This window comes from Chiloscyllium punctatum, chromosome 14 (assembly GCF_047496795.1).
Source record: "Chiloscyllium punctatum isolate Juve2018m chromosome 14, sChiPun1.3, whole genome shotgun sequence".
NCBI classification, from domain to species: Eukaryota; Metazoa; Chordata; class Chondrichthyes; order Orectolobiformes; family Hemiscylliidae; genus Chiloscyllium; species Chiloscyllium punctatum.
This window is the reverse complement of record NC_092752.1, coordinates 645,517-672,812: the sequence shown is the minus strand read 5'-3', so window position 1 is coordinate 672,812 and position 27,296 is coordinate 645,517. Positions and strand designations below refer to the sequence as shown.

Genomic DNA, 27,296 nt, shown 5'->3' with positions numbered 1-27,296 from the left:
CATGGCCAATTCACCTGACCTGCACATCTTTGGACTGTGGGAGGAAACCGGAGCACCCGGAGGTAACCCACGCAGACACGGGGAGAACGTGCAAACTCCACACAGTTAGTCGCCTGAGGCGGGAATTGAACCCAGGTCTCTGGCGCTGTGAGGCAGCAGTGCTAACCATTGTGCCACCGTGCCGCCCCTGAGTGTAATGATACAAAATTAGGTGGACAGGCAGGTAGTACTGCGGAGGTGGGGAGGCTGCAAAAAGTCCTCGCTTTCTCCTGCAAAAAGATTTAGACAGTTTAGCAGAATGGTCCAGGGAATAGGGTGTAGGTTTGCTCACTGAAATGTTTCATTACCTGGCTAGATAACATCATCAGTGGCGACCTCCAAGTGAAGCGAAGCTGTTGTCTCCTGCTTTCTATTTATATTTTTCTCCTGGATGGAGTTCCTGGGGTTTGTGGTGATGTCATTTCCTGTTTTTTTTGAGGGGTTGATAGATGGCATCTAGATCTGTTTGTTTATGGCATTGTGGTTGGAGTGCCAGGCCTCTAGGAATTCTCTGGCATATCTTTGCTTTGCCTGTCCCAAGATAGATGTGTTGTCCCAGTCAAAATGGTGGGTTTTTTTTTCATCCATGTGTAGGGCTATGAGGGAGAGAGGGTCGTGTCTTTTTGTGGCTAGCTGGTGTTCATGTATCCTGGTGGCTAACTTTCTTCCTGTTTATCCTACGTAGTGTTTGTGGCAGTCCTTGCATGGAATTTTGTAGATGACGTTGGTTTTGTCCATGGATTGTACTGGGTCTTTTTAAGTTTGTTAGTTTTTGTTTGTGTGTTGGTGAGTTTGTGTGCTACTCGGATTCAGAGGAGTCTTAGTAGTCTGGCTGTCATTTCTGAAACTTCTTTGATGTATGGTAAGGTGGTTAGGGTTTCTGGCTGTGTTTGGTCTGCTTGTCGTGGTTTGTTCTTGAGGAATCTGCGCACTGTATTTTTTGAGTATCCGTTCTTCTTGAATACGTTGTATAGGTGGTTCGCCTCTGTTTTCCGAACTTCGCCTGTGCTGCAGTGTGTGGTGGCTCGTTGGAAGAGTGTTCTGATAGAGCTTTGTGTGTGTTGGGATGGTTGCTAGTGGAATTAAGTATTTGGTCAGTGTTTGTCGGTTTTCTGTATACGCAGGTTTGTAGTTCTCCGTTGTTCGTTCTTTTGACTGTGACGTCCAGGAATGAGAGTTTGTTGTCGGCTTCTTCCTCCTTGGTGAACTTTATGCCTGTGAGGGTGTTGTTGATGATAAATGTCTCTTCTATTTTGTTTCATTGGTGTTGTCCATGGTTTTGACAACACATCTATCCTGGGACAGGCTGAGCAAAGACATGCCAGAGAATTCCTAGGGGCCTGGCACTCCAACCACAATGCCATAAACAAACAGATCTAGATGCCATCTGTCAACCCCTCAAAAAACAAACAGGAAATGACATCACCACAAACCCCAGGAACCCCATCCAGGAGAAAGAAATAAATAGAAAGCAGGAGACAACGGCTTCACTTCACTTGGAGGTCGCCACTGATGTTACCTAGCCAGGTAATGAAACGTCTGGATATCAAACCTACAGCTCAGTGAGCAATCCTACACCCTATACCTCAACCTGAGCTACAAACCTTGCAAAAGGTCCAGGAAATGGCTGATGACATTTAACGTGAACAAATGTGAGGTCTTGCACTCGGGGGGGGGGGGGGGGTGAAAAAAAAATACAGGCATGGACTATTTTGTAAGCGGAGAAAATTCATAAAGCCAAAGTACAAAGGGATTTGGGAGTACGAGTTCAGGATTCTCTAAAGGTTAACTTGCAGTTTGAGTCCATGATTCCGAAAGTGCATATAACATTGTCATTTATCTCAAGAGGGTTGGAATAGAAAAGCAGCGATGTGTGCTTCTGAGTCTTTATAAAGCTCTAGTTAGGCCCCATTTAGAATACTATGTCCACTTCTGGGCCCCACACCTCAGGAAGGACCTACTGGCATTGGACCATGTCCAGTGGAGATTCACATGGATGATCCTGGAATGGTAGGCTTAACATACGAGGAATGGCTGAGGATCCTGAGATTGTATTCATTAGAGTTTAGAAGGTTGAGGTGAGATCTAGTAGAAACTTATAAGATCATGCATGCCTTAGAAAGGGTGGATGCTGGGAAGTTGTTTCCATTCGGTGGGGAGACTAGGACCATAGGCACAGCCTTGGAAGTAGAGGGGCTAAATTTAGAATGGAAATTAGACTTTCTTCAGCCAGAGTGGTGGACCTGTGGAATTCACTGTCATGGAGCACAGTGGAAGCCAGGACGTTAAATGTCTTCAAGGCAGAGATCGATAAATTCTTGATTTCGCAAGGAATTAAGAGCTATGGGGAGAGTGCGGGTAAGTGGAGTTGAAATGTCTTTCAGCCATGATTAAATGACAGTGGACTTGATGGGTCGAATGGCCTTATTTCCACTCCAATGTCTTATGGTCTAATACCTTGTTAGCATGGACAAGTTGGACTGAAGGGACAAGTTCTGTGCTGTACATCTGACTCTCAGATCAGCCATGATCATGTTAAGTGGCGGAGCTGGCTCAAAGGCTGAACTACCTACTCCTGTTCTTAGTTCCTATGTCCAATTTATTTTCGAGTTGATATTTTGAACACAGTGGCATGTGGATTTTCGTGTGTGTGTGAGGGGATTTAATGCTCAGCTTGTTTAGTATTTCTGGAGTTGGGATCTTTTAAATTAATGAGAGATGGTGCCTTGAGGATAAAATGGAAATTTGTTTGCATTGTGAGTTTTACAAGTGGACGAAGTCAATATTTAAGGGCATTAGCTTGCTTTCAATTTAGAAGAATTGGGAACTTTTCCCCCCACCTTTTGGAAAAATCCATAACTTTAGAGCTTTTTCTTCTTGAAGGTCATAGTTGAAGTTAGTTTTTGAAATAGCTCCTTTCCCTTGGAGAAACAAGTTCATAAAAGTAAGAAAATTGCTTAACTTTATTAAGCTTTTATTTTGAAATTTCCATACTTGAAATGTTTGGTTAGAAACCTGAGGGGCTATTAAAAACTAAGCAATTCTAAAATCAGTTGTATGGTAATAAAGGAAGAAGCTGCAAAACTCAAGTTAGGGAATTGAAACTACAGTAAAATTAAAACCTATCATGTGGTAGAGAATTGAGTTCTCTTTAGTTTTGGGTACTGTAAAATGGAGCTGTTTGAATAGACAGGATTGTGTTTTGAATGTTTCAAAATTTTTCCAATTGTATGTAAACTGCTTGGTTCAGTTGTTTCTTGCTTTTATGTAATAAGATTGTCCTGTCTGTTTTATGGCTAAAACCATTTCTGTAGCATTCTATGCTTGTGTTTGTGAAAGACCACTTTATTAAATAACAAAAACAAACTATGATCTATCGAGGCAGGTTTCAGCCTAGAATCCAACTTGTACAGAAATAACAGCTGCCATTTGCATTCATTTTGTGAAATGCACTTTGCAAGAGTAGGTCTGTACGTAACTATTCCTGATTATTTCAGTGTTGGTTGACATTCGCTCCAATTGCGGACCAGACAGCTCGGTATTTCCATATTTCCATGGATCAAGTCAATTGGCTATCTATGATCTACCTCATTGTTGGTGTTCCCTTTGGTTTTTGGACAACGTGGATACTAGACATGCTTGGACTTAAAACGTCGGTAAGTTTAATATTATCTCCATGTCTCTCTGACTTACTGACATAGCTAGGTATGTAACAACTTTGATAGCTGTTTTCTTCAGTTAAATACAGTGATAAACAAGTCCTACTCACCCCTCCAGAGTTTACCCTGCTCAATCTTTTTGGATTGTTTGTTTGTTTTACTGTTTACATATATACATAAATTTTGGCGGTCAAACTTGTTGCTTTGGAATATACCACAGGGATTCTGCATTTTCTTAGAGTACAACTGATCCCACCTTCTAAGAGTTCTGAGCTTTTGAGCTCTGAGCAAAGCATTCAAACAATGTTTATTTGGTTGCATTTCGGTAATTTGTATTGATGTACAGTGAGTTAATCTGATCCACTTCCTACCCTCTGCTGCTAATCTCACAGTCCCCATTAAAACGCTTTGGGCCAAAACTTTGCACACCACTCTAAGGAACAGGAAAGAATTGGACAAAGGATTAAACAATCCAGAAATTCAAAATAATCAACTGACTAGAAATAAGACAATTAATGCCAATGATGGTATGAATTGAGGTTGGTTACTGGATCTACATTTCGCCTTCAGTTATGTCGTACAATTTAAAATTCTTTTGAAGAGCCAATTCCTTAGTTGGAGGCCACTCTTTGCACTGCCATGTGACGATCCATGTGTTCAATCCCTCTAGTCGGCCTGAAAGTCTGTATGTTGATTTGAATGAGCAACAATTTTTTAAAAATTTGATGTCTATGACTGTATGGTAGAGCATAGGGACGCCGATGCCCAATTAATTTTCAAATGTGTTTCCCAACAAAACCTAAATTGCAGGTGTGAGTCCTCTGTTGGAAATAGATGGTGCTTATACACAAATGCTGCTCAAGTAAAGTTAATGTTAAAAACATGAATTCTATTGCAGTATATGATCATTATATAGTTCTTGAATTCTACTGATGAAGTGTAGTTTATTTACATTAAGCCAGTTTGCTTTCAGTGATGTAAGATTATTTCCATGGATGATCAGAGGTTGTAAAGATGACTGAACTTATTCTTGACAGCATAATTTGAGCAAGCAGGGATTGAAAACTAGGATATCTGTAGATGTGCCCAAAATAGTGGAAAAGTATTCCACTGCATATACACAAGTACCAACTGACCACCATCTAATCTTTTAGTAATCCCTCTTATTTTCTGTATGTAGCTGATTCTGAGCTCATGGCTGAACTTGGCTGGTTGTGCCATGCAACTTTTAAGCGTTGCTGACTTCGTACCTCAAGAAAGCTGGAAATTTCCTCTCCTGATGGTGGGTCAGACTCTTGGTGCTTTGGCACAACCTTTGGTTCTGTTTTCGCCAACAAAATTGGCTGCTATTTGGTTTCCTGAACAACAGAGAGCAACAGCAAACATGATTTCATCAATGGGTGAGTTTGGCATAGAACGTATGTGATACATCTTTCAAAAAAAATTAGTGACTTTTCATTTGGATTTCTATGGGATAGATATAAGCTTTAGCCAGCCATCTGGGTAAACACCTAACTACCATTTTATAAGAGTTTGCAAAAGACATGCAGAATGTGTTGAAGTGATCCTTCTTCACCCTCAAAATGTGAACTCTGCTTTTTCTTAACAAATGATTCCAGACCTGTTGAGTTTCTCTAGCAATTTCAGTTTTTGTTTGAGATCTGCATCTGTTTGTTTACTATAGCATGCTTTGATGGATTGGTCAAGCCAAAGAATGCAAGAACAGGGAAAGTTTGGTGAATGTATGAAACACAAATGAGGCTTCAATTAGAGTATTGCGAACCGTTTATCATACCAAATTTAAGAGTTGAAACCCATTAGGGTTGTATAATTTAAATCAAGCCCTGCTACTCCCATGTATGTGCCACATGTTAAAGTATTTTCATAATATGCATGGTAGCCCAGTTTGACCTGATTTTCAGCCATGGCTCGGTCATTAGAATCATAGGGATGTACAGCATGCAAACAGACCCTTCAGTCCAACTTGTCCATGCCAACCAGCTATCCTAACCTAATCCTGTCCTATTTGAAAGCACTTGACTCCTATCCCTCTAAATCCTTCCTATTCATATACTCCTCTCTCGAAGAGTTTAGAAAATCATGAGGGGCACGGATAGGGTGAGCAGCCAAGGTCTTTTCCCCAGGATAGGGGAATCCAAAATTAGAGGGTAGAGATTTAAAAGGGACCTGAGCAATGACTTTTTCAAACAGGAGATGGTGTGTATATGGAACAAATTGCTCGAGGAAGTAGTGGAGGCGAGTACAAATACAACATTTAAAAAGCATCTGGATGGGGACAAGGAAGGATTTAGAGCTTTATGGGCCAAATGCTGGCAAATGGGAGTTGTTGGACCGAAGGATTTATTTCCGTGATGTCTAACTCTGACTCTACAAAATGTAACACTACAGTTGCTATGTCATAATTGAATTTTGTTTCCTATCTATCTAGCCAATCCGTTGGGTATTCTCTTCGCCAATATACTTTCTCCAATGTTGGTGAAGAAGCCATCTTCAATGCCAGTATTGGTAAGCGCACACAAAAATCTTGGTGATGTTGATCATCCAAATTATAATTTAGAATGCTCCTAGCATGTTCCAGAGAGAATATATTCTGAATGAAGTTCTTTTTGGTTTTCAGATGATAGTGTACGCCGTGCCTGCAGCAATTGCTTGTCTTCTGACGAGTGTTGGAATTCGTAATAAGGTACCTCCAACACCTCCATCTGCTGGTGCAGCCAACTCTACCTCAGAGCCTTTTTTTAGAGGAGTGAAGATGGTAAGTCGTAATAACTGGAGTTCCATTTGAATATTTCTTAATGCTGCAGCCTTGAACTAAAAATGCTGAATGTCCATTTATTTTAATTACATAGTTTGAGAGGAAGCAAATTGTAAAATTACAATAAACTGAAGTGAAAATAAACTGATTCTGAAGTTCCTTTAAACGAAATGTACATTTTATACTTGAGGTTCTTTGTCTTGTATTCCATGCCATTTCAATTCCCACTTCCCACCCCATTCGTCAGTCGCAGTAAATGCTCCAATCTTGTATGAAATTCCTCTGCAAAATACCCTCCCATCATTTTTCTTTACTTCACTGTTCAACAGCGTAAACCCATCACCCAACTGGATGGAATACAGAACTTTCTAGTAATCGCATGCTTAAGTTTTGAATGCTGAAGTTCCTGAATTGGATGACTTCTAGGGCTGCTTAGATCTTTATTCTATAAACAGGAAATCCAAGAAACACTCAACAATTCATGCAATATTAATAAGTAAAGATGTTAGAGTTTCAGCTCAGTAACCTTGACACTACACCATTTTATGGTTGTGCTGTCTAATCTGAGTATTCACGGAGTTCTAAATTTGTATTTTAGATTTTGAAATCTGTATTTTATCTCTTGCATCACTGAAAATGTAATTGTTCCATCTCTTGGGAAACAGCAGTCCCATCCTTTTGGACAATTGGTTGTCATGGTGGTCAATTCTGTTCAGCATCACCTGATAAGTCCCACACTGGCATCATTTATTCTGCCTCATGTTGCAGGTGAAGATCTTTGGCTGAGAAGTATATGGTTCACTGGCTACTGTTTTCTCTGGGCTTTTGGCCAGCTGACCTGCTTATTTCTGCTTCCAATGCCCTTCAAGTCAGTCAAACTACAGAGGTTGCAGGCTTTCATCAGTGACTTTTGCTCTATCATCAATGTCCACAATTTGCCTATCACCTGTGGTCGTAACCCTGTGGCTGGTTCACTATACAGGTCTTTTGCATGGCAGCCATTATCCATCTGATGAACATGGTTGTGCCAGAGCGGACATTGTTTGTTAGCAGTTAATGTTTGCTGATGAGATTAGTACATGCTTGAAAACTTAAGCATGACCTTGATGACCTTCTCCTACTAAGATCTGCCTTGGATATGACTCTGGCAACAAATGTGGAAACCAGTGAGCCTTTCCTTCAGTTGAACGTGTTGTCTTGTTGTTTGGTGTTCTCAGTCAGGTTGCTGTTGTTCCAGAATTTATTGCACGTAGCTAACTGCGAATGTATTATTGGCTGGCTTCTTGATCCACTATGGTCTACGTATGTAACAACGTCCACAGTGATGTCAGGAAGTTCCAGGATTTTGATCTGACAAAGAAAGATCAACAATGTATTTCCAAGTCAGGATAAGAAGTGGCTTGGAGGTGAACTTGCAGGTAGCGTTCCCATGTTTCTGCTGCGGTTGTCTTTCTAGCTGGTTGAGGTTGCATGTTTGTAAGATGCTGTCAGAGGAGTCCTGGTGAAATACAGACATGCATCATGAAGATGGTGTATATTGCCACTGTGTTGATGTTTTGATATTTCAGGTGTTGGACAGGGAATATATCAACCAGGCTGGTTCAAAAGCGCTTAAGTGTTTGGAACTGCATTCCTCAACAATTGGAGAGGCTTCCTTCATGTTCCTAACCCATGCCTTGTTGAAGGTGGCCAGATTTTGGGTAGTTCAGAATTTGAAATCCTGATGACTATCCATCAAGGAAATAACCAGTGCTCGGCTGGTGGTTGGTGATATAGTCATACAGGAAAATGTTTGTGATAGATCCAGTTCAGTTTTGGTCATTGGTAAGCTGCAGGACATTGATTGTGGGAATTCCATGATGGAATTTAGTGTCATGGGAAGCTGATTAGATTCTTGCTTGTCAGTGATCATCATTGCTTGGCAGTTGTCTGGCACAGTCAAAGTGTGGCACTGGAAAAGCACAGCAGGTCAAGCAACATCCGAGGAGCAGGGGAGTTGACGGTTTGGGTATAAGCCCTTCATCTGGAATGTGGTGAGGGGGCCCCAAGGGGGCTGAAAGATAAATGGGAGGGGATTGGAAGAAGGTACCTTGGAAGGTGATAGGTAGATGAAGCTGAGGGTGATGGTAATAGGTTGGAGTGGATAGATGAGAAGGAAGATGGACAGGTAGGACATCAAGAGGGCAGTGCCAAGTTGAAAGGTTGGATCTGGGATAAGGTGGGGGGAGAGGAAATGAGGAAACTGGCGAAATCGACGTTGATCCCATGTGGTTGGAGGGTCCCAAGGTAGAAGATGAGGTGTCGGGTGGTAAGGGTTTGGCGGTGAAGGCGGCCCAGGACTTGCATGTGCTCGGCTGAGTGGGCGGGGGAGTTGAAGTGTTTGGCCACAGGATGGTGGGGTTGTTGAGTGTGTCCTGGAGATGTTCCCTAAACCGTTCTGCCATGTGGGCACAGTTTTGATGCCTCTCGCGGTGGCAAGTGAAAGTGCTGGGGTGGGTTGGTGGAACATGGACCTAACAAGGGAATGGTCTCTGCAGAATGCTGATAGGGCTGGGGGCGGAAATGTGTCTAGTGGTGGGGGTCTGACTGTAGGTGGCAGAGGATGATGCGATGTATCTGGAGATTGGTGGGGTGGAAGGTGAGGACCTGGGGGGTGGGGGGGGGTGGTTCTGTCGTTGTGGTTGGAGAGGTGGGGCTGAAGGGTGGAGGTGCGGGAAGTGGAGGAAATGTGCTGGAGGGCAAGTTGTGGTCCTTGACGTAGGAGACCATCTGGGCTGATGTGGAGTGGAATTGCTACTCCTGGGAGCAGATGCGGAGGAGGAATTGGGAGTAAGGGATAGGTTTTTTTATAGGGGTGGGTGGAGGAGTTGTCATCGAGGTAGCTGTGATAATCAGTGGGTTTGAAGTAGTTGGCTGTATTGAGTCAGTTGCTGGAAAGGGAGTGAGAAAGAAAGGTGGTCCATGTGAATGCTGAGGTACAAGGTGTTTGTGAAGTTGATGAACCTCACCCCTCCACTGCAGCAAGGATAGAACCCCCTTGGTCCTCATCTTCCACCCCGCCAACCTCCAGACACAACGCATCATCCTCCGTTATTTTTGCCTCATACAGTCTGACCCCACTGCCAGTGATATATTTCCTTCCCCATCCCCATCAGCATTCTGCAGAAACTATTCCCTCTGTGACTCTCTTCTTAGGTCCATGCCTTCAACTAAGCCACTCCAGCATCATCCCTTGCCACCACAAGAGGTGTAAAACCTGCACCCACACCCCTGCCCCTCCCCCACCCAATCTGAGGCCCTAAAGGATGCTTCCACATCAGACAGATTTTCCTGCACATCCAAACACCTCGGCATCTGTATCTATTGCTCTTGAAGTGGTCTCCTTTACACTGGGGAGACGGGACCCCAGCTTGCAGAACAGTTCAAGGAACAATTCTGGGACATGCACCCAACAACCCCATTACCCTTTAGCCAACCACTTCAACTCCCCTTCCCTTCCCACTCTGCCAAGGATGTGCAAGTCCTGGGCTGCCACCACCGCCAAATTCTTACCACCTAATGCCTGGAGGAAGAATGCCTCAACATCTGCCTTGGACTGTCCAGCCACACAGGATCAATGTGCATTTCACCGGTTTTCTCATTTCTCTTCCCCCCCCCCCCCCCCCCCCCCCCCTCCCCCCCCTCCCCCCCCCAATCATATTCCTAATCCAACTCTGCACCGCCGTCTTGAATTGTCCTACCTGTCCATCTTCCTTCCCACCTCTCCACTTCTCTGCTGCGACCTATCACTATCACCCTATACCTTCATCTACCTATCGCCTTCCAAGCTACCTTCTCCCTAGCCCCTACCCCCCCATTTTTATCTCTAAGTCCCCTTAGAGGCAAGTGTGCACACGCACTGTTCTGCTCCTTGGATGCTGCCTGACTGCCTGTGCTTTTCCAGCACAACACGTTTTGACTCTGATCTCCAGCATCTGCAGTCCTCAGCGACTACTTGTCTAGCACAAATGACATTTGTCAACCCAACCTAGATAATCTTCACATGTTGCTACACCTGGATGTGGATACTCCTTCAGTATCTGAAGAGACACAAATGGTACTGAATGCTGCGATTATCAACAAAAACTCCACTTCTGACTTTATGAAGATCTTTTGAAGCTGACACTGGTTGTGTCTAAGACTTTATGCTGAGGAGCGTCTGTACTGCTATCATGGAGCTGAGATGATGACATCCAACTGCTGCAACAATCTTCTAATATGTCAGGTATGACTGCAACCAGCATAGAGCAACCCCCACCCCGCCCCCCATTCTCATTAACTCCAGCTGTTTTGTCTAGGCTCCTTTATACTCTACAATCTGGCAGCGGAATAGGATGCTTCAGCCAGCGCTCAGCTGCTTTGTTTCTTTTTCTTTTTATTTGTCTATTAGTGTGTGTTCTCCTCTTTCCTTCACTCCCAGCCTCAGCATGGACCCAGTGAGGGGAATGTCCTCTTGGCTCGGCCCAACCCAGCCTGCGGCGGAGCCTCAGCCCAGTCTCTCAGCCTGGCACGGCAATGTCTTAGTCTGGTCTCTAAACCCGGAGTGCAAGAGGGTCCAGCCTGGGCATGTTCCGGAGGCAGGAGGGGATTGGGCAGGAGGCAGATTTAGCAGCAGCGATGGCGTTGTGGCCCAGAGCAGGAAGTGTGAGCAGTGAGGGAGCTACCCTGGTACCAGTGACGACATCGAGAACTGACAGCTGTGGCCTCCTGGAGAGCAAGCTAAGCAGAGGATGCAGACTGTTAAACTTTTGGCTTTATTTCTTTATTTTTCCATTTATTCTATGAAGATAATGATTGAGCTTTTAAACTTTATTTCTTTGACTACTTTTGTACCTTGTGAGGTGACATTACGCACTTTTCATTGTACTTGAAACCATGTGACAATAAAATCCAAATCTAAAATGCTGCCTTGCTGTCAAGGTAAGTCATTCTTGCTTTGCTTCTGTAGTACTGCTGTTTTGTCCATGTTTGGACAAACAGGCTGTGATGAGGTCCGGAGCTGAGTGACTGGTTGAATTTAAACTGAATGTCAGTGAGCAGGTTATTGTTGAGTGTCTCTTGATGATCACAAGTACATTGATAGGCTGGTGACTTGCTCGTTTGGATTTGTTCAGCTTTTTGTGAACTTGGGCATTTTTCCACATTTGTAGGTTCAGTTTGCAGGTGATTGTGGAGTGTAGATATTTGAAGCAATCAATAAACTTAGTGTCACATTGTCAGTACTGACAAGATGGTATGTTAACATACTGGATCATAACGTTTGTCTTTTGGATTCTGATAGTCAAAACAAACTCCTCTTACAGGTGTGAGAGTGCCTGTCCACTTGTTATTGCAGGTGTTCCTCAGTGTGGAATATTATTGCGGCATCATCGATGTTGAGCAGCTCTGCTGAGCACTTGGCACACCTTTTGGTTTGGATCTCAGATGAGCAAGGCTGAATAGCTTTCCATCAGTTCTGGCATGTGAGTAGACACCCTCTGCATTGAGGCAAACAGAGTGCCAGTTCCGCAACACAGCCCGCAGATCTGAGTTCCCACGTTGCCCTGTCATAGCTGAACTTATTGTATTTTTATGAAAAGAGCAGGTCATGTTGAACAGCTTTAGTGGGCAGCTAATTTACTCCAGCAGCTTACATAGTTGAATGTCTTGGTGAGATTGTCAAGGTCTCCTTTGTTTATCTTGCAGTTGCTCTTAATTGTGAGCTTTGTCCATGGCAACAAATCACCAGTATTCCTAAGCAGTTCCACTGTTGGGTTAATATTCAGCTGCGCAATAACAGGCTGGCTTTCTATGGTGTCTAGAGATTGTGTAGTGGCATTGGCCTTCCTGGAATATAGCTTATGGTCACTTTTCACCCAAGTCTACAACTGGTTTTTACTGTTAATAATAATTTCCCCTGCCTTTGTTTTTAAGGCAGACAGGCAGGAGGCTGGAAGAACACAGCAAGCCAGGCAGCATCAGCAGGTGGAGAAGTCGCTGTTTCCAGTGCAACACTACTTCAGGACTAGGGATGGGTGTCGGGCGAGTGGCAGGGCAGGGTGGCAAAGTGGGGTTAGGTGAAGACTGGCAGGAATACAACTTTGTTGGTCAATGGGAGGAATGAATCAGGTTGGTGGAAGGGAAGGACAGGGCTGGGAGGTGAATCAGGGGATGGGAAGGAAAGTTATTTGAAATTGTAGAGCCGTGTTGAGTCCTCTGGGCTGTGGGCTGCCCACGTGAAGATGAGAAGGTGTTCCTCCAATTTGCGGTTTGGTTCGTTGTGGCAATGGAGGAGGCCGAGGATGATCATGCCTGAAAGGGAGTGGGAAGGGGAATTTAAAATGGGTGGTGACTGGGAGGTCTGGTCGGCCCCTGGGAGCCTGGCTGAGATGCTCGACGAACTGCTCCCTAAGTTTTTGTTTGGTCTCCCATTGTAGAGAAGATCACATCGGTGCACCTGATGAAGTAAACTAAGTCTGGCGAGAGGCAAGTGAACCTCTGTCACCTGGAAGGACTGTTTGGGCCCTGGTTGGAGGTGAGAGGGTGGTGTACCGGCAGGTTTTGCATCTTGTGGTTGCAGGAGAAAGTGCAGGGTTTTGGGGGGGGGGGGGGGGGCTGCTGGATTGGTGGGAGTGTGGCGCAAACTAAGGGTTGGCAAAGGGAACGGTCCTTGCGGAAGTCGGTGAGGACTGGGGAGGGGAAAATGTTCTGGGGTGGGGGGGTGTCTGCTAGGAGTTGGTGGAGTTTAGGGATGATGCATTAGATGCGAGACTGATGGGATGGTAAGGGAGGCAAGGGGGAATTGGTCTTTATTCTATTTGGAGAGGGGAGTTAGAGCAGTGGTTTAGGGAATGGAGGTGGTACGGTGAAGGGCTGTCTGGATGGGTTAGAGTTCTTTATTGATTAAATTGCTGCCTTTTGATCCCTTTGTGTCCCTGTGTTGAAGGACAGCTGAATTTTCTAGCAAAGTTGTATCTGTTGTCAGTGTACTGTCTTGCAGTCTTTTGGATTTTTATATTGAGTGGATCCTAGTGCATTCAGAGCTTTAGCACTTGGATCTCACTTGTAACTGTTAAGGGGATCACTTGGCTTCGATGACAGATTCCACAGTGATGTAAGCCTTGAATGAGTCAGCATTTTTCCACTCTTGCTGAGGGTCTTATTTACACACTCACTGCATCCCACTGGAAGTTAGACTGGGTCTGCAACAATATCAGTTTAAGAGTTGATGAGTGGATTGAGTTTGACTGAAATGAATCCTTGCTTGCCCGAGTTGCACAGACCTGTGTCATTTATATATTTGTACCTATTGACCTTCAGATCATTTGACTACTGGTTTTGGCAATATGTTGTGTTGTCTGAAACCATCGCAAACAAGATTGGTGAGCTTTTCAGCGTCAGCCAGCAGTTTTGCTTTCAATTTGTCTATGTCACAGCCATGTTTTCTCCTCTGTTCTAAAGGTGCAGTCCTACAGCACTCTCCCTCTTAAAGGAACCATTTACCAACCATCAATGAAGTGAATCAGCATTTGCAGATGTTTCTCAGGGAAATCTAATTATGTCATTACTGAATTCACTTGTGGACTGTTTTGATAGTCAAATTTTGGTACTCCAGTAGGTAGGATATTGTGTAATTACAGTAATGCAAAAACTGATTAGATCTTGTTTTAGAAATGATGATAAATTGTTTGTGCTCACACCTTTTTCTGTCCAGCCAAATTTTTATTTTAAGAGAATGATGTTGGAAACAAAACACCCCAGAACGAGCGAAGTATAATGATTGATCAATTATATTGAACAAAACTGAAGTGAATAGGAATCGAGGGTAGGGAGGAACAACCGACTCTCCTGGTTGGAATTGCGTCTGTTGCAAAGTTGTTGGAAGTCAGACGTCTCCACTCCAGGAGATCTCTGCAAGAGATTATCAAGGTACTGTCATGGACTCGAATATCTTCACATGCTTAGCCAGTGACCTCCCCTATATCACAAAATCAAAGTAGTGATGTTCACAGACTAAAGTGTTCCGAACCATTTGCAATTCAACAGCTGTCTGAATGCTAGACTTAAGCAACATCCATGCTTGAGCTGATAAATGGCAAATAATATTAGCTTCACAGGAATGTCGGGCAATACCCATTTCAAACAGAGCAAATAACAGCCACTCCTTGATGTTCAATGCAATGTGCATTGCTGAATTCCCCATTATCAACATCCTGGAGGTTAGCACTGACAAGAAACTGAACTGAATTGATGTGTTGGAATGCTATCTACTTGGCCATGACTTAACTATACCCAGAGTGCTGCAGCAGATTAACAAGCAAGCTGACAGTCAGGTCCTGAAGTACAATTTCTCCAGCCAGCAATGGGGAGAAAGTGAGGACTGCAGATGCTGAAGATTAGAGTCAAAGAGTGCTGTGCTGGAAAAGCACAGCTGGTCAGGCAGCATCCGAGGAGCAGGTTCCTCGGATGCTGCCTGACTGGCTGTGCTTTTCCAGCACTGCACTCTTTGACTCCCAGCCAGCAATGCCTACATCTCGAGCAAATTTAGGGGGGGTTATCTCTTCAACATTAGATGGAATTGGGTATTAACTTCCCAAAAAGGAGGATGAATTGTTCAATTTGCTAGCATAAGTCATGAGTTCTGAATTAGCATCAGTGGCTTTCATCAAAGCCAAGCTGATTTCAAAACTTAAGCATTCCTTGGATCCTTATCTCCATCTCCAAATTGTTTCCCATCAGACTAAGATTACAGACAGAAGGAGCCCATTTGACCCATTGCATCACTGCTGACTTTGAGAAACCTGTCTCGAGCCTGGGTTGGCTCATGCTTGAAGTACAGTACTGTTCACAGTTCAATGCAATATTTAAAACATTGTTTCTTCCTTGATAGTAATAGCAGACACAAAAATCATAACAAATAAAGAAAGGTCTAATTTGAGTAAAGAATGTAAAGTAAATAATTACTAAAGGAAATATGCGGAGAAATTAATACATAGTTAGAAATGCCTTGAACTGTATCCTAAAATTCTGAAAGAGGTAGCTGCAGAGAGTAATCAGTGGTTGTAATCTCAAAATTCCCTAGATAATGGAACAATGTCAAGGATTTAAGATGTTATGACTGGTGGTAAACCCTTCTGCTAATTAAGCCAAACACACACAACAGTTCACCTTGCCTTGTAATCTGTTAAAGTATTAATTTTATTCTTTAACTCTAAAAGTGAACATTAAGTAACAACTATTTACAACTCTAAGCCTCATCTCTCTTCATGTTTGTTATCTACCTCCCACTCTGTAACAATATATTAATCCAGTCAAGCCCTTATTAAATTTACAGCAACTCAGTTTTGAAAACCAGAGAGTGGCTGCCATCCCTGGTGTCAATCTTCCTCTGTTTGTAGATTCCCTGGGTCGTCATCTGGTCTTCTGCATAGATTTTACTTACGAAAAGATACCTTTTGATAGTGTTTTCAGGCAGTCTGCCTAACAGCGGAAGGTGGTGCTCTTTCTGGCTAACTGTCCAAAATGCCTGCTTTTTATACCCCAAACATCCAATTGTCTCATTGGTTCAATGTTGTCAAAACAGTAAAATTCAAATTCGATTGGGTTTTAGTATCTTGGGGCATAGTTTTAAACTGGCTAAGTTCGAACTGTTGTAAGCACAGTTCAGGTATTTAGTTTACATCTTAAGGTTACATTTTTCAATTCTCCAGCACACTCCGCCTGCTAGTCAGTCACATGACAGGTGCTTGCCAACTTTCACACTCAAAGGTACAGCACAAGCCTTCAATTTCATAACAAAGATAACAAATCGAATAGTTAAGAAATTAGGACATCAATAGGAGGAAAAGTGCTCGGAGTGTTATCAGGGCACTTAGTAAGTCATGTGATTCTATAAACCTATGACTTGATTCTGTCCAAAAGGAAATATTTGACCAATTTACTATGGAGGAATATAACTAGGTGGATAAAAATATAACCAGTGGATGATGGGTTTGGGGATTAGAATGTTTTGGTTTCCACTTGTCATTAAATAAGGCCCCCCAAGAAGGGGTTGGCACAATTTAAGAGCTCATACATAGAGTCATAGAGATGTACAGCATGGAAACAGACCCTTCGGTCCAACCAGTCCATGCTGACCAGATATCCCAACCCAATCGAGTCTCACCTCCCAGCACCCGGCCCATATCTCCAAACCCTTCCTATTCATATACTCATCCAAATGCCTCTTAAATGTTGCAATTGTACCACCCTCCTCCACTTCCTCTGGCAGCTCATTCCATACATGTACCACCCTCTGTGTGAAAAGATTGCCCCATAGGTCTCTTTTATATCTTTTCCCCCCTCACCCTAAACCCAAGCCTTCTAATTCTGGACTCCCTGACCCCAGGGAAAAGACTTTGCCTATTTACCCTATCCATGCCCCTCATAATTTTGTAAACCTCTATAAGGTCACCCCTCCGCCTCTGACGCTCCAGGAAGGCAGCCACAGCCTGTTCAGCCTCTCCCTATAGCTCAAATCCTCCAACCCTGGCAACATCCTTGTCGATCTTTTCTGAACCCTTTCAAGTTTCGCAACATCGTTCCGAGAGGAAGGAGATCAGAATTGCACGCAGTATTCCAACAGTGGCCGAACCAATGTCCTGTGTAGCCGCAACATGACCTCCCAATTCCTGTACTCCATACTCTGACCAATAAAGGAAAGCATACCAAACGCCGCCTTCACTATCCTATCTACCTGTGATTCCACTTTCAAGGAGCTATGAACCTGCACTCCAAGGTCTCTTTGTTCAGCAACACTCCCTGGGACCTTACCATTCAGTGTATAAGTCCTGCTAAGATTTGCTTTCCCAAAATGCAGCCCCTCGCATTTATCTGAATTAACCTCTATCTGCCATTTCTCAGCTCATTGGCCCATCTGGTCCAGATCCTGTTATAATCTGAGGTAACCCTCCTCGCTGTACATTACTCCTCCAATTTTGGTGTCATCTGCAAACTTACTTACTGTACCTCTTATGCTTGCATCCAAATCATTTATGTAAATGACAAAAAGTAGAGGACCCAGCACCGATCCTTGTGGCACTCCACTGGTCACAGGCCTCCAGTCTGCAAAACAACCCTCCACCACCACCCTCTGTCTTCTACCTTTTGAGCCAGTTCTATATCGAAATGGCTAGTTCTCCCTGTATTCTGAGATCTAACCTTGCTAAATCAGTCTCCCATGGAGAACCTTGTCGAATGCCTTACTGAAGTCCATATAGATCGCATCTTATGCTCTGCCCTCGTCAGTCCAGTTTTCCCATGCTCATACGTTGAAAATAATATATTAACAGGAATAGAAATTGATTAAAGGACAGAAATCAAGCTAGGAATAAATGACAAATTTTCATTTTAGCAAGCTGTTCCTGTGGAGTGCTGAAAGGATTTGAATTGCTGCATTATCTATATGCAGTATGTATTAATAACAGTTGAAGGGACTGAGCACAATGCATTCCCATTTGTTAATGATACAAAATCAATGTGGAAGCCACCTCTGGCAGTATCGTGGACACTGAGGAAAGTTATCAGAAATTGCAGCACGATATTGATCAGCTGGGGACATGGGCTGAGAAATGGCAAATGGAGTTTAGCATAGGTAAGTGTGCGGTCTTGCATTTTGGAAAGTCAAATCAAGTTAGGAGTTTCATGGTGAATGGTAGGGCCTTAAGGAGTGGAGTGGAGTGGAACAGAGGAATCTTGGAGTTCAGGTTCACAGTTCTCTGAAAATGGAGTCACAGGTAGACAGGACAGTGAAAGAAGACTTTTGGGCAAGCTGGCCTTCAGTCAGGGCACTGAGAATAGAAGTTGGGAAGTTACGTTGCAGTTGTACACAATGTTGGTGAGTCTGCATTTGGATTATTGTGTTCAATTTTGGTCACCTTGTTGTGGGAAGGATGTTAATAAACTGGAAACAGTGCAGAAGAAATTTACAAGAATGTTGCCTGGACTCAATGGTCTGAGTTTATCAGGAGAGGTTTGACAAGCTTGGACTTCTTTCTTTTGAAGAAAGTGAGAACTGGTAGATGCTGAAGATCAGAGTTGAGAATGTGGTGTTGAAAAGCACAGCAAGTCAGGCAGCATCTGAGGAGGGGGAGAATCGATGATTTGGGCATAAGCCCTTCATCAGAATGAGGCTTATGGGCTGGGGGCTGAGAGATAATTTGGGGGGAGGAAGTAGCTGAGAATGCAATAGGTATCTAAGAATCGCATTCTCACCTACCTCCCGCACTCATTTATCTCAGCCCCCTGGCCCACCAAGTCTCATTCCTAATGAAAGGGCTTATGCCTGAAATGTTCACTCTTCTCGTTGGATACTGCCTGACCTGTGTTTTTCCCATCACCAGTCTGAACTTTTTTCTTTAGAGCGTAGGAGGCTGGTGGGGGGGTCCTCACGTAGGTGCATAAGATCATGAGAGGCATAGATGTTGGGAATGCACTCAGTCTTTTTCCCAGGGGTGAGGTATTGAGGACTAGAGGGCATCAGTTTAAGGTTAGAGGGCAAAGAATGGAGCTAAACCTGGGGGCAACTTTTTTACACAAGGTGATAGGCATGTGGAATGAGTTGCCAGCTGAGTTGGTTGAGGCTGGTACATTAACAACATTTTAAAATGCATTTGGACAAATGCATGGATAGGAAAGGCTTAGAAGGATATGGGCAAAAGTGCAGGGAATGATGTTAGCATGGATGGACATTTTGGTCGGCATGAACCAGTTTGGGCCAAAGGGCCTGTCTCTGTGCTGCAGGACTTTTTAAGTGTCAGCTGATGTATAATGGGAGCTGTGAAGTATGTACTTCTGGGAGTGTTTGAAAAATGAAATTAATATTTTCTCATGGCTGCAATTGTACATCATTCAGTGAGAATACACTTGTGGTCTTTTGTTTTGATCGAAATGACCAAGGAAGAATGTATTTGCCTTAGATGGGATGCACAGAGATTCATTTGTTGATTGCTGAGATGAAAATCTTGAGAAGAAATAGTAGAATCACCTTAATCTATGGAGTATAGAAGAATGAGCAATGATCTCATTAAAACACTACAGGCCAGCACTGTCCCACTTTGGGGTGGCACGGTGGCTCAGTGGTTAGCACTGCTGCCTCCGTGCCAGGGACCTGGATTCGATTCCAGCCTTGGGCAACTGTCTGTGTGGTTTTTGCACATTCTCCCCTTGTTTGTGTGGGTTTCCTCTGGGTGCTCTGGTTTCCTCCCACAATTGAAAGATGTGTAGATGAGGTGAATTAGCCATGCCAAATTGTTCATAGTGTTCAGGATGTGTAGGTTAGGTGCATTAGTCAGGGGTAAATGTAGGGGAATTGGCTTGGGTGGGATTCTGTTTGGAGGGCTGGCATAGACTTGTTGGGCTGAAGGGCCTGTTTCCACACTGTAGGGATTCTATAATCCTGTGAGGGTTTGAGATTATGGATACAATTGTGGGGCCATTGTTCAAGGCTAAGGGAGCAGCCATTTGTACTAAGATAAGAAATTTCCTCACTCAGAATTCCAAAGATTCCAAATTCAATCTCATGTCTAGATGCTTTGTCAATGGTCATATTAAGGCCACGAATGAACTTTGATTAGATTTTTAAATGTTTAGATTGTTGGGGATCAGTTTGAAGGTGGTGTTGAGGTTGAAAATCAGCAAAGATCTTGTTGAATGAAGATAGATTGAGGGGCCTACTTTTCCAATTTCTTACATTGTCTTACATTCTAATTGCACTACTTTAAACATATTAACAAGCAACTTCAAGGAGAACTGGTCAGGCAGCATGCAAGGAGCTGGTGAGTCAAGGTTTTGAGCATAAGCTCTTCAGGAACCTATTGAAGAGCTTATGCTTGAAGCGTCGACTCTCCTACTCAGATGCTACCTGACCAGCTGTCCTTTTCCAACACCACACTCTTCAACTCTGATCTTAAGCATCCACAGTCCTCACTTTCTCCCACTGGAGAACTGCCTAATTGATGCTGCAGTTATTGACCATTGCGTTTGTGTAGTACAATGATGTCAAAATGTTGATCAGAACTTTGTCACTGAGGCAAAAAACGGGGTGTGTAATTAACTGAGGAGAAAAGCAAGCCGCTCTAAGACGGTTAAAGCAACCTAGATTGATCAAAATCAAATACACTTTCATGCAGAGAAATGAGGTAATGGATTTTGAGGATGAATTTAGATAAGATTTATGAATGAAGAGATCCAGCTTTAAAAGGTGCTGAGGCTTGAGTATTCAGGTATAAAAATGGGCCGTGTCAGATACTGTTGTCAGGCAGAGAAAAAAAATTATTGTCTTTCACATATGTCAGTATTTACACATTTGCAATGCTCTTCATTTATGTTTTTAAATAGGAATTTGATGGCTCCTCACTTTTATTTAACGAAGTGAATAGAAACAAAAGTAGCAGTTATGCTACAACTGCACTACAAATTGGTTAGACCATTGTGCCCAGTTTGAAGTTAATCTAATTAGGATGTGAAGACCATGAGGACATTGAAGAAGATATTTGCTAAGGTGATTCCAAAGATGGACAGGTTCAAGTAATGGATAGGTAGATGAAGCTGGGGCTGAAAGTGATAGGCCGGACAGGAGGGTGGTGCATATAGGTGGGAAGGAAGATGGACAGGTAAGACTGTTAAAAAGAACGGTGCCAAGTTGGATGGTTGGGACTGGGGTGGGGGGACATTGGTGAAATCCACACTGATCCCATATGATTGGAGGGTTCCAAGGTGGAAGATAAAGTATTTTTCCTCCAGGTGGCACATGTCTAGGATTTGGTGATGGAGGAGGCCCAGGACCTGCATGTCCTTGTTGGAGTTGGGAGGGGCAGTTGAAGTGTTCAACTACAAGGCAGTGGGGTTGATTAGTGCGGGTGTCCCAGAAATATTCTTTGAAATGATCTGCAAGTTGGCATTCTGTCTCCCCAATGTAGAGGAGACCACATCGGGTGCAATGGTTGCAGTAGGTGACGTGTGGAAGTACAGGTAAATCTGTCAGATGTGGAAATATCATTTGTTCCTTGGATGTAGGTGAGGCAGGAGGTGTGGGCGCAGGTTTTGCACTTCTTGCAATTACAGGGGAAAGTATGCAAGGGAAGGGGAGAAATGGGGGGTGTGTGGAAGGTATGGTCTCTCCAAAACACACAAGGGTAGGGAGGGAAATATATTTCTGGTGGGGTCTGTTTGTAGGTGGCGGAAATGGCCGAGGATGATGCAATGTATCTGGAGGTTGGTGGGGTGGAAGGTGAGGACTGGGGGGGTTCTGTCCTTGTTGTGGTTGGAGGGATGGGGTTCAAGGGTGGCGGTGCAGGAAATGGATGAGATACGCTGGCAGGCATCGTCGACCATGTGGCAAGGAGAATTGCGGTCCTTGAAGGAGGTCATCTGGGATCTTCTGCAGTGGAATTGGTCTTCCTGGGAGCAGATCTGGTGGAGGAATTCGGAATAAAGCATAGCATTTTTGCTATGGTGGGGGGGGGGGAAGGAGAGAGATAGTAGGAGGAGGTGTAGCCAGGTAGCTGTGGGAGTCCATAGGTTTGTAGTGTATGTCGAGTGTTGAGTCAGACATGGAGATGGAGAGGTCCAGGAAAAGGAGGGAGGCATCTGAGATGGTCCAGGCAAACTTGAGGTCTGGGTGGAAGATTTTTAGTTAAGTTGATGAACTGTTCAACCTCATCATGGGAGCATGAAGTGGTGCCGATAGTCATCGCTGTAGTAGAGGAAAAGGTGGACTATGGTGCTGGTGAAACTGCGGGAGATGGACTGCTCCATGTACCTAACGAATAGGCAGGCACAACTGGGTCCATGCAGGTGCCCATGGCTACCCCTTTTTATTTTTGGAGGAAGTGGGAGAACTTGGAGGAATTGTTGAGGGTGAGGACCAGTTCAGCCAATCTAATGAGTGTGTTGGTGGAAGAGTATTGGTTGGGTTGGCGCGAGAGGAAGGAACAGAGGGCTTGGAGGCCTTTGTCATGGCAGATGGTTGTGTACAGGGGCTGGATGTCAATGGTGAAGATGAGGTGTTGAGGGCCAGGGAAACTGAAGTCATAGAGAAGGTGGAGGGCATTGGTGGTGCCCAGAACGTAGGTGGGGAGGTCCTGGTCTAAGGGAGACAGAACGGTTTCAAGGTATGCAAAGATGAGTTTGGTGGGGCAGGAGCAGGCTGAGATGATGGGTTGACCAGGGCAGTCAGGTTTTGTGGATTTTGGGTTGGAGGTAGACTGGGCCATGGGGGGTTTCCCAGGCTGTGAGGTTGGAGGCTGTGGATGGGAGAGCTCCAGATGGTGAGGTTGTGGATGGTCTGGTGATGGGATGTTTTTGCGATTTGCATTAATAGAACATGTGGAAATTCAGCGTCTTGAGGCTGAGGCTGCTTTGTCATTTAATACAATCATGGCCAACCTCAACTCTGCTCTCCATAACCCTGCAACCCATGGCTAATTAAAGATCTGTCCATAGAACATATAAAAAATAGAACAATACAGCACAGAACAGGCCCTTAGGCCCACGATGTTGTGCCGAACATTTGTCCTAGCTTAAGCACCTATCCATGTACCTATCCAATTGCCGCTTAAAGGTCACCAATGATTCTGACTCTGCCACTCTCTCAGGCAGCGCATTCCATGACCCCACCACTCTCAAGGTAAAGACCCTACCTGACATCTCCCCCTATACCTTCCACCTTATGTCCACCTGACGTACCTTAAATTTATGTCCCCTTGTAACACACTTTTGTACCGGGGGAAAAAGTCTCTGACTGTCTACTCTATCTATCCTCCGATCATCTTATAAACCTCTATCAAGTCACCCCTCATCCTTTGCCATTCCAATGAGAAAAGGCCTAGCATTCTCAACCTATTCTCCATTCCAGGCAACATCCTGGTAAATCTCCTCTGCACCCTCTCCAAAGCTTCCACGTCTTTCCTAAAGTGAGGCGACCAGAACTGCACACAGTACTCCAAATGTGGCCTAACCAAGGTCCTGTACAGCTGCAACATCACCTCACGACTCTTGAATTCAATCCCTCTGCTAATGAACGCTAATACACCATAGGCCTTCTTACAAGCTCTATCCACCTGAGTGGCAACTTTCAAAGATCTATGAACATAGATCCCAAGATCCCTCTGCTCCTCCACTTTACTAAGAACCCTACCGTTAACCCTGTATTCCGCATTCTTATTTGTCCTTCCAAAATGGACAACCTCACACTTGACAGGGTTGAGCTCCATCTGCCACTCCTCAGCCCAGCTCTGCATCATATCAGCCCATCTTCTCCTTAAATTCACTCAATGTCCCAGCACTTGGATATTGAATTTGACAGATTCATAAACTTTGAGAGAATTAATTTTTCTTCATCATTATATTAAATCAGCTACTCCTTCTTTTAAAACACTGCCTCCTTGTTCCAGATTGCTCCACATGAGGAAATGTCCTGTTTACATATACTTTATTGATCCCCTTCAACATCTTGTATACCTCACTTGGGTCTCCTGTCATTCGTCTGAACTCCCGCGGGTATTAAGTCTGAACTACTCAGTGTCTCTTCATAAGATAAACCTCTCCATCTCTAGAATCAATCTAGTGAACCTCCTTTCGGGCTCCTCCAAGTGATGGATTAAGATCCATATTCATTCTTTTAAAGGGAAATGCCTACGTGGCATATGCAAAAAGGACTGGGTAAAGTCTATAACTACTTCAGGTAATTAGCACGGGAATAGCAATGTTGAATGTGTTTTAAAATTAAAAATCACACGACACCAGGTTATAGTCCAACAGGTTTAATTGGAAGCACTAGCTTTCGGACCGCCGCTCCTTCGTCATTCTTCAACCACCTGATGAAGGACCAGCGCTCTGAAAGCTAGTGCATCCAATTAAACTTGTTGGGCTATAACCTGGTGTTGTTATTTTTAACTTTGTACACCCCAGTCCAACACCAGCACCTCCAAATTGTGTTTTAAAATGATATCTTTGTCTAATCCCAGGATATTTCTTGCAAATATTGGCATGCGCACTGTCCTGATGTGAGATGTCAGTTACCCAAAGGAAAGTATTGCAATCATTGGTTTCAGTAGCTTATAATAACAATTAATTCGAATGCAGAAATGCTTAGGAATGTATTTGTTTTCATGACTTTTTATAGCCTATCATTTTTAGGTTCAACCCTTGAACTCAAAGGTGTGCTCTTGCAAAGTTGATGATTCCATATTAAATGCTTGTTGACATTCTGTCTTTTTCTGTCTTCATTTGATTGAGCGCCTTTTCATTATGTACATTTGATGATCGCACCAACTGTAGTTGTCCTAAACAGCAACTTTTCACAAATCCAGTAAAACTGGACATTGGATGTACTTTGTACCTATTTCACTCTGGTAATTGACAGAATTGGCTGAATGAGAACCACTGATTTGTCAATCCTAACTTCTCAGTATTACCACTTATCGTAGCAACAGTCAAATAACTTTGAATAAAGCTCAAATGGGGATGGAAGAGGGATAATTTAGTTTTTAGCAATGCAATGTTCTTCCGTTTATTCGTCATTGTAGTTCTCTTTGAGGGAATGAGTTATGACATCGCATGCAGTCCAAGATGACTTTATTACGTTATTAAAAACTGTTTATATGGGACTTTTCATGACTAGTTGTCATGTCTCAATGCTTTACAGAAAGGAAATATTTTGGAAATGATGTCAGTGTTCTAATGCAGGAAATGCAGCAGTCCAATTCTTCATAGGAGATTCCCACAGCCAGCAATTGGTAACCAGATCTGTTTGTAATGTTGAGTGTGGAATAAACATTTACCAAGGAGAAATCCTCCTTCAAAACAGTGCTGTGAAATCTTTATTTTAGGAAGCAGATGGGGGCTTCGTTTTAACTCAAAAGATGGCCCCTCTACAATGCTACAATGCAGACTTGATTTTTTTTTTCACCTTGTAACATTTGGGATTTAAAACCAAACATTACTGACCATTGAGGCAAAAGTTAGCCACAGCTGACAGAAGTTAAATACTGTTTTGATCTCTGGTGAACTTTGAGTTGACAGCTTTGCAGCAGTTTTACTCCCAGCAGGAAATTTCCTTTCAGTTGAGTTGCAGGAATGAAAGTAACTGCACAATTTCTATCTTCGTGACTGAGATAACTGAGTACAAATACCAAACCTGTATTCTGAAATATTGATGAGCCCAGTGTTGAAACTGAGAAATTAATCCATGGTAGTGCAGGTATTTTTGATCTTGATAATACCAAGTGGTATCTATTAAAATCACTGATTCACTCCCACTAGCAGCTGTGTCAAACCTGAGTGGAAATTAACTGTACTATGCAGTATGTTATTAAAACGTGTAATTCTATATTATCCAGAGGCAATGGTGCATTACTGTGACTGGGCTATGAATCATCTTATATGCCCACATAATCATTTGGAATATGTTAGTGTTAGTCCTACATCATTTCTGTCATGCCATGCAGTGCATCCTTGAGTTCTGGTCATGGCTCAGTCCATGCAATATGCATGTAACCTAAGTAATACTGTCATTTTTTGAAAGGGTACTGATGATGACCAAAGACTAGGGCATTCTGCAGAATTCAGACAACACTTGATGAAAGTGGTTAGATCTCTCCTGTCCTCATGGACTCCATGTCGGGGTAAGAACTTTTCAGATCCAGTGTAAGAGCCCCTTAACTCAAATATTTTCATTTGAGATGTTGAATTGTTTACTCTGCAGGATATATTTACCTGCAGAAAGATGATCACCGTGATAATGAGAAAGAAAAAGCTGGAATTTATGCAGCAAGTCTGGCAGAGACCTAAAATGATATTTGTTTCTCACCGCAAATGTAGTGCGACTGAATAATTCTTGTTTTGTGATTCGTTTTGATTTCCAGCACCTACAAGTCTTCTGCTTTAGTAACAGTGATGAATAGTACTGAAGCTGATGCCTGTGCAAATCCCTTGGTTTCTTAGACATGATTTGCTCCGACAAATGCTCGAGCTTCCTTTTGCAAAATGTTGTAAGGCTTTGCAGTATGGTTTGCCCTGGTAGTTTGTGCACAGCAAGCAGTAGCTGCCTCTCAGCAGGTTAATATTCCACACATGGCTTAGATGGAGCCAGTTTTACTCTGGAAAGTTGTAACTGATTATTGGACACTGGTTTACAGTGGCGGGATCATGAGCTTGCTTTCTACGTCCCAGTTAGTGTCTTAGTTTTAAAGCACAGAAAGAGGCTCTTTGGCCAATATACTTGCACTATTCATCAAGTGCCTCTCTACTTTTGTCCCATTTTCCAGCACTTGTTCCATAGCCTTGTATTCTGTGACATTTCAAGTAACCATCTAAATAGTTCTCAAAGGTTGCAATGATTATCATATCTACTATACTTTGAGACAGCAAGCTCTAGATGTACACCACCCTCTGGGTGAAAACCAGTTTCCATAAATACCCTCTCAGCCTCCTGCCCACCATCTTAAATCTATGTCCCCTAGTGATTGACCCTTTCACGAGGGGAAAGGTTTCTTCCGAATAGCCCTATCAATGTCTTGTAGTTTTGTACATGTCAAGCAGCAGCAGCCCCCCCACCCCCCCCCCCCCCCCCCCCCCCCCCCCCTCAGCTCCTGTCGTCTTTTGTAAGGAAATTAACCACGGCTTATGCAGTTTTTTTAAATTACTGTAATGATCCACAATGCAGCTGGGTTCTGACTCTATTCCTTAGAAGCCATTTCTTCCACTGATTTCCAACACAGGAAAGATGTTCTTGAGTGAGTTGCACTGTTAGACTTTCCTGGCTG

The 27,296-nt window shown here is 43.5% G+C and overlaps 1 protein-coding gene across 2 annotated transcripts in view; it reads left to right on the top strand.

The window, feature by feature from the left end:
- LOC140485525 (solute carrier family 49 member A3-like) overlaps nucleotides 1-27,296 on the top strand; it is a 97,907-nt gene that overhangs the window by 19,175 nt on the left and 51,436 nt on the right. For both annotated transcript variants that reach the window (XM_072583704.1, XM_072583705.1), the window contains exons 2-5: nucleotides 3,537-3,695; nucleotides 4,879-5,098; nucleotides 6,148-6,224; nucleotides 6,337-6,474. In XM_072583704.1, the coding sequence (XP_072439805.1) occupies nucleotides 3,537-3,695; nucleotides 4,879-5,098; nucleotides 6,148-6,224; nucleotides 6,337-6,474 (594 nt within the window). The remainder of the gene's footprint in view (nucleotides 1-3,536; nucleotides 3,696-4,878; nucleotides 5,099-6,147; nucleotides 6,225-6,336; nucleotides 6,475-27,296) is intronic.